Raw genomic sequence first — 10667 nt, forward strand, 5'->3', positions numbered from 1 at the left:
ATTTTTATTTTTTCAAATTACTAAAATTCAAGAGTAAGTTAGTGATTATTTGAATTTAATCAATTGAGTTGGATAACTGAATTTTGTCTATCCTTATTACAGTGATAAGGTACATTACTATTGTAAGGTATACTTACCCTTAAACATATTTTAGAGGCAACAACATTATATACACGGATGATTATTATTTAAGATGATCATTTAACCTTTTATTAAAATATAAATGTTACATAATAACATATATATATTAAAATCAAATTGTTTCTTTTAAAATTTAAATAAATTAAAAATTTATTTAATTTTTTTTATAGTTAAAACGGTCTATTATAAAAGTAAAATAATATCTCAAGTATAACTTCATACCTATGATCTATTAGTTAATTAAAAAAAAAAAGTGTGAAACCATTTATTCTAATGGCCTGGGCACCCAATTTTTTATTTTCCTTATGCATCTTTACGTTACAAAACCTAGCTATATATGTCATAACCACACAATCAAGAAACTTCTAATGCAGTGTCTGATACTAGAATTAAGTAAGCAAGGTCTCTAGCAATATGTTTACATGATTAATTTGCCACAGTAATAATTCCACTATATATAAAGGCATTATCGCTTTAATAAATTCCTTACACCTTTATCTTTTCTTAATCAAACATGGAAACATCTCGACAATTTAACATAGAGAATCTGTACGGAATGATCTGCGTTTAGTGCTAGTTTCAAATCGCAATATAGAAACACTTTTCATCTCTCATGATCAGATGTATTCTTACACAGTATTACTCTGTTAATCATTTTCAATCCAAAAATGTTTTATTTCCAATTTTCTTGAGTTTTGACCATAGATCTACTTCCAAAAAAGTATCCTTTTCCATTCAAATTTAGTAAAAATACTAATAATTAAGGGATATTGTAAATATAGATAATAGTAAGAATAAAATAATTAAAACTGTCACCAATTAAAATAATGATATTTTAAAAACTGAATTTTCTGTTTCTCTTGTGCTTCCTACATCTAACAATATTTTTCTTTTTAACTTTAAATCTTAAATCCTAAATTCTAAAGTATCAAATATTTTTAAAATTATATATATTTTTATATACTTAATATAATTAATAATATTATTAAATAAATCGATTTAATTTACATTCTATAAAAAAAAATTACATGAAAGAAAGGCATCAATAAATATTTTTAGAAAAAGTTAAAAAATTATATATTTATTATATAGATTCAAATTAATGTATAAAATGATTTTATGATTATCTGTCTTTAAATTAATGATTTTTAAATTTTAATAAAAATGATAATTATCTTAATTTATATATTAAAATTTTTTAATTTAATAATTAAATTATTAAATTTTGATATAAAATATAAATTATTAAGTAAAATAAATTTTTTAAAAACCTACTCTTGAAATAAATGAATATTTTATATATATATATACAATCCATTATTTTTATATACATAAATTTTAAGATAATTTTATCCTTTATTTATTATGATAATGACTAACTCAATAATTTGACTTAAAAATTAAATTACAACATAATTATTTTGTAACTTTCACATCACCTAATTTAATAAGATATGAAATGCGTTTTTTCATATATATATATATATATATATATATATATATATATATATATATATATATATATAAACAATATCACAATCCATCACTGGGGTGCTCTTTAATCAACGTCAACACATATTATATATGACTGATGACTTAGTATGAGTATCGAGACATGCTATAATGATTTAAAAAGCTTTGCGAATATATTTATAAAAGATCACAGAACTTATTCTTAATTTTTAATCTTTGTTTACTAATCAAAAGAAAGTAATAAGTATCATTGAATTTGGAGCACAAGATGTACCAAGGTTCTGTACAATGTAGACAGCCTTAATAACAATTAACAACGTATCAAATTAAGTAATATATAGCTACGCACTTGACTACTATTTTCTTGGTCCTTTTAATATTATTAGCTGTTCACATAAGATTTAACACATGTTTGTGAAGATCATATTAATTAGAAAGAGATTTGTTCTCAAAATAAAACAAGAACATAGTATATTCGAAATTCATATTTCTTTACCAATTAAATCCACAAATCTATTTTCCCTATCATTTATCTATATCTTTTTCTTCTTATGTTTAATTTTTCTTTTCTTTTTTCATCACATCATTTATCATATTTTTATTAGTTTGTCATAAATATAATTTATGTATTCTTAAAATATTTGACAATTAATAATTAATGTGTTCGTGAGATTAGAGTTTCATTCACTCAGCACTATTTTAACACCACCAGTAATCAGTCAATTTTTCTCTTTACCTTTACTTTATTTTCTTTTTCTCATCTTTTCATCCCAATCTAACCCAGAATGTGAAAATTCACATTTTTCCACTAATTATTAAATCACGAAAAATAATATAAATTTATTTCTCAATCGATCATGTCATTTCTATAACACTTTTATTTTATCTTTTCTTTCTTTTTGATGATATCACTGATCACATTTGTCAATTTTTTCTTTACCTTTTTCTTTCCTCTTATTTTTCTCATCTATTCACCCCCCAATAAAATTGGATATATAATTATCATTACTCTTAAATGAGTTAAATAACTCTAACTCAAAGTTTAAGACCCTGACCTCATAATTTAGAAAACACTACTAATAAGGGTGGATATATATGCATAAATTGCCTACCGTGTGCAGTCTCTTCAATGATTCACTCCCGCTGAAGTAGGAGAAGTCATCAGAAACTCCAAAGAGAGAGAGGGTTTCATTAAGTGCACAAACTCCAAAGAAACACCAACTAAGCTCGTGATGCAACCAACTACATAACAGTTTCAAGCATTGTTCAGAGCCACGCTTTCTACAGTTTACATATTTATGAATGAACACCACACGAAATCCCTGAACTCAACTCTCGATAGGGCCCCCCTGGGATCTGATCAAAACCCAAAAGCACGAAAACATAGGGAAAAAAAATTGTATAGTAATGCCAGAAATTAACCGGTGGATGATGAAGTGATAGTTTGCAGAACACTATGTAGTAGTGGGAGTAATTGATGGGGGTAAAAAGAAAACACAAGTAATAGCATTTTACCGCATCCAAAGAAGACATGGAACATGATCTGCAAGTCCATTACTCGTCATAAATGACCCACCTTCAAGTACATAACATATTTATTACAAATTGGACAGTGAATAGCTCACAAAATAACCCCTCTCTTCACCCTTCTACCAGTAACACTGCAGTTTCCATCATCGCACATTTTTTCAGTCTAGTTTCGCAGGGCAAGTCTTGTGTATATAGCAGTAACCCCAAGGTTTCAAATCGCGCATAAAGTTCTCAAGATTTCTCTATCCACGTAAATTACACCTGCCAGTGATAACATTAAGGTTCTCGAAGCCTATATCCTTCATTAACCTCATGTCAGATCACAACTTCTGCATAATAAGAAAATACATAAAAAAAAAAAAACACAAAGAAAAAGAATAAAAAAGAAGGGACAAAGTACACATGCATATTACTTAGGGTATGCAACGCAATGAATAGCTAGATAATTAATTAAGCATTAATTTACACTACAAGCACAGACAGCCAAATCCATAGAAAATGTTAATGATGACTATATAAGCTTAAATTGCAGTCATCTTGTTCGAATTGTAGTTTCATTGCAATCTTTGATAGTATATATTACAGAAATTTAAAATAAATATAACTGATATGCCGTTGCAGAGAAAGAAAAAAAAAAACCTTGCTGTTGCACTTGCAATTGACATTCTAAGACAGTAATTAGAACCTTGCATGTATAAATATCATATCAAATATAATACAACACGTGAGACTCGATTGGATTGGCTACGTAGTGATGTATTGCAGAGTTTGCTTAGAATATTATGGTCTTCACCAATTTTTAACTTGCAATTAAGTCTTACAAATTATTTATCTTAAATTAAAAAAACTACGATGTATATATATAGACGTAATAATTTGTTGGTTCTCCTTCTATTATTCTCTAACTTATATACTAATCTGGTTTGCAGAATTGTGACTACATATGAACACTAGAACATAGACTAATCTTGTTTGTATTATTGAAACTACAGTTGAACAAAGGTTTTCCAAATTGAATTATGTAATAATTTGTGGTTGAGTTGAGTGCTTACTATATATATATGATTATATATACTTGGATCTACTGAGAGGTTGAATTTGATGGAGGTGGGTGAGGTGGACGCTTGCGCTTCTTCTTCTCATAGCTGATGCCTCTAGCTTTGGCCTGCGAGTCACGAACTTCGCGAAGGTAGAGTCTGACAGCGCGAGCACCGAAAGGGTTAGCCTCAGGTTTTCCTCCGTTCTCTTCGAACGCAGCTCTGAGGCGACCTATGAGGGCGTCGAGGCTCCCCCACGCTTGGCGCAGAGGGCAGGGACACGGTGCAGGAGGGTTCGGGTGCCCGAAGAAGGGACAAAGCTGCGTGTGAACCTTGGTTTTCCCGAACTGGTCGAGGTAGCGCAGGAACTCAAGAACGTGTGCGCCACTGCAGCGAGAGAGGGAAAGTGGGGGCCTGTGGTTTCTCAGGTATTGCCCGAAAGTGTTCCAATCCCTTCGCTTTTGATTCTCGTAGCGACTTGGAGTCGAAGGTGGTGATGATGTTGTTGTCGTTGTTGTTGATGAGGATGATGCTGATGAGGCACCTATGTTGTTGTTGTTGTTGTTTGTCATAGGGTTTATGTTGTCTTTGCTTGAAGAGGATTCAAAATCTTGGAGTGAGTGAGAGTGTGAGTGTGAGTTTGAGTTCATCATGGTTAGTGATCCGTTGGTATCGCTTAAGAAAATGAATTATAGATCTTAGACATATTCAAAACGTAACTCAATCTTACAAATTGAATTTAGTCTAGATGGGGTCTTTGTAGCTGGTTGTCATGGTTGAAGGTGGAGGGAGAAGATTAGAAGAGATCAAGAATGAAAGGATAATTGGATGGGAATTGAAGAAGAGGAAGAGAGTGTGAGAGAGAGAGGGTTTGAAGTTTGAAGGAAGATGGAAGGGTTGGTGTAGTGATATAGGTGAATGAATGAGGGTAAAAGAATAGTGATTAGACTATAAGATGTTTTGGTATGGGGCTTGGTTGAATGATCCTTTGGTTTTTGTGGACTCCTAGAATACTTTTGTAATATTTTTGTAATACTGTAAGTGGCTTTTTGCTAAGCCTGGTTTTTTTTCTGATGAGGTTTCTAGGGAATTGGCAGATTTTTTTTTTTTTTCCGTAAAAAGGGAAGCAAACGGGGTTGCTATGAGCAATGGGAGTGCCAGGCAAATGCAGAAAAGTGAGGGTGTAATGTAGAAAGAAGGGGTGGTGTGTTTTGGCCTTTAGGGTTTTTGTGGAAATGAAAATAGGTTGATAGTGACAGTGAAAGGTGACTGATGCAGACAGCATAAAGTCATGGAGGGAGGTGAAAAAATGAGGAAAAATAAATGAGGGAATAACATGATTTTGTTGCTTCTTCCTTTTGGGTTGATTGACAACACCTTTTCTGAAATGACACTTTTGCCCTTCTCTGTCTGATATGACTAACTTTACTTCATGACCTGAACACACATGCACAGTAATAGGAGTAGGGTTTGCATTGCATCTCAACCATTGCTAATCCCCAGAGATCTCTGTTGCAGACCATAATCATTTCGTTTCAACCATGAAATCATTGACCGCGCAAACCCTTCTTAAATTAATCGCCTAATTGTGGATTCTATGCTTAAAAGGAAAGTCATTTCGTACACACTCTCAAAACTTTATACCTAACTTCTTTTGAAATTTTTACCTAAATATTATTTTTTTTTAAAAAAAATACCCAAATAACCACTGTGCAGGTTTATTTACACAGATAGAACTATTCACTGTTCAAGCTCAGAATTCGGTTCCCGGGGAACCGAATTCTGAGCACCAAAATGTATTTTTTTTTTATTTCTCAACTCAGAATTCGGTTCCCGGGGAACTGAATTCTGAGTTGCTTTAATATTTTTTTTTTTCGTGTTTGCAGGGGAGACGTGGGCTGACGTTGGAAGCGGAACGGCCCGTTCCGAAATCAGAACGGGCCGTTCTGCTTAAAGAAACAGAGTGGCATTTGTTAACGTGAAACGGGACAAGAACGGGCCGTTTCGACGTTAAGAATTAACGTTGAAATAGATGTTGGAAGCGGCCCGTTTTAAACAAATTGTTGTGGCAATTTTTTTAACGTGGAACGGGCCGTTTTTGTTTTAGAACAGCCCGTTCCAAGATAGTTATTTACACATTTTTTTTACTCCTGGAACGGCTTTGGAACGGCCCGTTCCAGGAGCTGTTTTTACAAAGGTTTTTTTGATTTGGAACGGGCCATTCTGGTTTTGGAACGGCCCGTTCTAGGTAAACAGTAAAAACTTGCGTTTTTCTATAAATAGTCCCCCTCCCCTTCATTTTTTGATGCGATTTGTACTGCTTCTGATTCACCTTGATAGTAAGAAATTTTTTTTTTCTTCAATTTTTATTAACTATATCAAAAATGTTGTTGTGGAAGCAAAATGAGCATAGGTCTGCTTTCATTGGTAGAATTGTAAGTTCAGCACTTTCGTTATATACTTTAAATTTCAATTAACTTGTAACAAATTAGTACTAATTTTGGTAATTATTATTGCAGGACACTGAGAATATTATTTGTTCTTACTGTCATTCAATGCCAGAACCTCACCCTCTAATTGTTCCTATACTAGAGGAAGTGGGTTTTTCTGGGGTTGCAAAGCTCAGACATCTAAAAGTGGATCACGCATTAATCACAGCTTTGGTTGAAAGATGGAGACCTGAGACTCATACATTCCATTTTCCAACTGGAGAGTGCACCATAACACTGGAGGATGTTGCACTTCAACTTGGCTTAAGAGTTGATGGTTTACCAGTCATTGGCCCAACATTATATGACTGGGAGGAAATGTGCTCCACCTATCTCGGAATCATGCCAGTTAAAGGTGAGTCACTAATTGGCTCTATGATTAAGTTAAAGTGGTTAAGAGATAATATGTTAGAATTACCAGAGGAGCCATCTCAAGAACAACTTGATGCACATTGTAGATCATATATATTAGGGTTAATAGGAGGTGTTTTGATGCCTGACAAAACAGGCAATAAGGTACATCTTATGTATTTATCTTTATTAATAAATCTTAGAAGAACAAGACGATATAGTTGGGGGTCGGCTTGTTTAGCTATGTTATATAGGGAAATGTGTAGAGCTACAAATGTTAGTAGCAAAACAATGGGTGGTTGTGCATCTCTGTTACAATCTTGGGCATGGCATCGCATGCCATATATTGCGCCTATTTCCAGGTTACCAGCATCATTCCCTCTAGTCTGTAAATGGAGCGGGGGCAGAGTTTTAAACTTTCAAAATGTACCTCATAATGATGTTGTTGGATATAGATCAAGGTTTGATCACATTCAGAATGATCAGGTAACTCTTTAAAATCAAAGTTTTATTTTTTTTTTCTTTTGTTTAGCATAATATGTTAACTAAAGAAGTTTAATTTTTTTTGTAGTTTTTATGGGCGCCATATGGAGTATTGCAAACAGCAATACCGATGCAAGCATATAGAGATGCTCTGCTATGGACATCATGCACCTCCATTATTTGTTTTGCAATTGTTGAATGGCACCAATCTGATAGAGTGAAATTGCAATTTCGTCTCTTCCAGGATGTCCCTTCTCCACCGAATAATTTGGATAACCTGCACAACATTGACATGAGGGGAAGACAAGATGAAAATTGGGTTACAAGACATGCTCAGTGGATCGACATATGGAACAATAGACGTGAGCACACATTGATGGGTCATCCAATGCAAGGCCCACTGTTTCACACACGAGAATACATGGAATGGTACATGGCCAATTCCATCTATTTTTTATCTATGCCACGACTACTACAAGATCCAAGGACCCATCAACAACGAAGGACTTCCACAACATTTGAGACTGGTCGAACTTCCATGCGATCGCATGAAGAGACTGGTCAACATGTATCAAATCCTCAGTACGTCACTCCTGAACAAAACATAATTGACAGACGACATTCATTTGCAACAACTTCAGAGGATTTTTTTACAAATTTATTTGGAGTAGATTTTAGAACTCCATCTTCAGCACAATCATACATGCAATCTCTTTACCGTCCACAATTCGGTAATGAACCTGGAAGTTCTTCAGCACCATTTCAACATCCGGTGGTTGATGATGAAGCAAATCCTTCTGAGCAACAACCTCCACGGCGTAATCCAGGCCGTAATAGACGTCGCCCTCGTTGTGGAACTGGACACCATTACGGAGATTGAAAAATGTATATAAATCACTCTATGTTAATGTTATTGTTTTTTTATTCTAATGTACTATGTGTCTTTATCAATGTAATATGAATTTTAATATTATGCATTTTTACATGCGATCTAGACTAAGAAGGTTATAAACTATTATAATTATAAGTATTGTTGCGAACATAATATACGATTTCAACACAATATACGATTTCAACACAATATACGATTTCAACACAATATACGATTTCAACACAATATACGATTTTAACACAAACACAACGTACTATCCGATACTAACACAAAGTAATTAACTTTAATATTACATAACTAAATAAATTTATTACAACTGATTACAACAATAATGATCATTGGTGGCGGGAACTACATCCATGACTAATATTCGGACATGTCTTCCTAGTGTGACCAGGAGTGTGACAATAAGAACAATTTTTGACATGAGTATGTTGTTCTCTAATATCCATCTCTGTTCTAATCCTGGTGGACTTTGGTCGACCCTTCGAAGTTCTCTTCAGTTCTGGATTTGGCCACAAAGTTGGACCAGTGTAAGTAGGCCAATAATCTTCATGTCGAAGCTCTCCAAACTGTCCTTCGTATACCTTTGCAACTTGTTGTAAGGTATATATGGGAGATATGTACCTTTCATAGTCATGATGTGCATGTAAGCATGAAGCAAGCACATGTGAGCAAGGGATATGAACTTTTTGGAACTTGCCACAATCACACCACAATTCATCAAGCCTTACCGCAAATCTCCTAGCTGGTCGAACTTCTCTCGAATGTTGCGTTTCTTCCACTAGAAATCTACTGCTTGATCTGTCAAAGCTGATAACTCTATGAGTATTTGCCTTAGACTGTGCATCTTGAATAGTTTTATTTGCAATTTCCGAGTAGACATGTCCTGCATTAATCATTGCGCCCACTTCCGTACCTCTTTGAACGAAAAACTTGTTGCAACGAGTGTATGTGGCCATTACCATGGAACAAATTGGAAAATTTCGTGTTTTCTTCAATACGGAATTAATTGACTCAGCTAGGTTTGTTGTCATGTGTCCCCAACGTCGTCCATTGTCCCATGCTAGTGTCCATTTTTCCCTAGGAATGTTGTCTAACCATTGAGATGCTTCAACATTAGTATCTCTTACTATGTTGTAATAGTAAAAGAATCTAGGTTCAGTCATCCCGTAGGCTGCAAAATAATGAAATTATTAAATAATTAAAAGTAATAATCAAATGCTTTAAAAAAAGTAATGATAAACTTACCCATATTGACGACATCCTTCTTTAGTGCTGCATTTTTGAACCGTCGCATGAAATTTTGTGCAATATGTCGAATACAATAGACATGAACAGAATTATTTTCCGTCCAGCCACTTCCATTTCTTGAGTATGCACTTCGAATAGCTTCATGACGATCAGAAATAAGGCACAACCCATCTTGCGGTGTTACATACCGCCTCAAGTTCTTCAGAAAAAAAAACCATGCATCACTAGTTTCACCTTCAACAACAGCAAATGCAATAGGAATTATGTTGTTGCGACCATCTTGCGCAACTGCGACCAATAGTGTACCTTTATATCTCCCATATAAAAATGTACCATCCACTTGTACAATTGGTTTGCAGAAGGCAAAACCATCAATGCATGGTTTAAAGGTCCAAAGTAACCTTTTGAAGATAACACTCCCCTCGTCCAATAATTCACCTTGGTAAGCCGGTTGCGTATTTAATTTCCAAATAAAACCTGGAACATACATTTGCATTGCTTGCAACATACCTGGTAATTTGTTGTACGACTCCTCCCAGTTTCCAAAGATATTCTCAATGGCATGTTGCTTGGCTAACCATCCCTTTCTGTAACTAATTGTATAACCCATGGTGGACTTGATGTGGGCTATGATGGTTGAAATGGATGCCGATGGATCAACCTCAATAATTTCACCAATGCTTTGAGCAATCATTTGTGATCCCAATTTATTATGATCTTGGGAGATAAGTGGGGAAACACATGTGTGGGGGCCCTCAAGGATCATGATTTCCCAATGTTGTTCCCTGGTTCGCAATATACCACGACATCTCCAGGCACAGTCGTGGTGAACGCATTCCATAACAAGCCTACTACTGCTTGAATTTTTAACCTTGTAACTGCAATGGTTGACAATGTGAAATCTATTTATGGCATCCTGCATTTGTTCTTTTGTTTGGAAGCGTTGGCCAACAAATAGTGTTCCAGGTGGATACACAACCATATCACGCTCCAACAAATGGCTATACTCATTGTCTT

The 10667-nt window shown here is 34.3% G+C and overlaps 2 protein-coding genes across 3 annotated transcripts; one reads left to right on the top strand and one right to left on the bottom strand.

Annotated features, from left to right (window-relative positions):
• Positions 1-2772: 2772 nt before the first annotated feature.
• Positions 2773-5428, bottom strand: LOC109805256 (protein LIGHT-DEPENDENT SHORT HYPOCOTYLS 4). Of its 2 annotated transcripts, none has more exons than XM_029272654.2 (2): positions 4197-5428; positions 2773-3470 (listed from the first exon to the last, which is right to left on the bottom strand). In XM_029272654.2, the coding sequence occupies exon 1, from the start codon at positions 4832-4834 to the stop codon at positions 4226-4228; it is 609 nt and encodes a 202-aa protein (XP_029128487.1). In that variant the 5' UTR covers positions 4835-5428; the 3' UTR covers positions 2773-3470; positions 4197-4225. The 2 variants fall into 2 exon arrangements, with proteins under 2 accessions (XP_029128487.1, XP_020222865.1); XM_020367276.3 differs by having other exon boundaries at positions 2801-3473; positions 4197-5414.
• A 775-nt stretch (positions 5429-6203) lies between these two features.
• On the top strand, positions 6204-8535 carry LOC145949747 (serine/threonine-protein phosphatase 7 long form homolog). The gene is made up of 2 exons (XM_083060605.1): positions 6204-7507; positions 7593-8535. Exons 1-2 carry the CDS (start codon positions 6737-6739, stop codon positions 8382-8384), a joined length of 1563 nt encoding a protein of 520 aa, XP_082916731.1. The 5' UTR covers positions 6204-6736; the 3' UTR covers positions 8385-8535.
• Positions 8536-10667: the final 2132 nt, after the last annotated feature.

The sequence above is a fragment of the Cajanus cajan genome, chromosome 7, assembly GCF_000230855.2.
Source record: "Cajanus cajan strain Asha chromosome 7, NIPB_CcT2T_4, whole genome shotgun sequence".
NCBI lineage: Eukaryota > Viridiplantae > Streptophyta > Magnoliopsida > Fabales > Fabaceae > Cajanus > Cajanus cajan.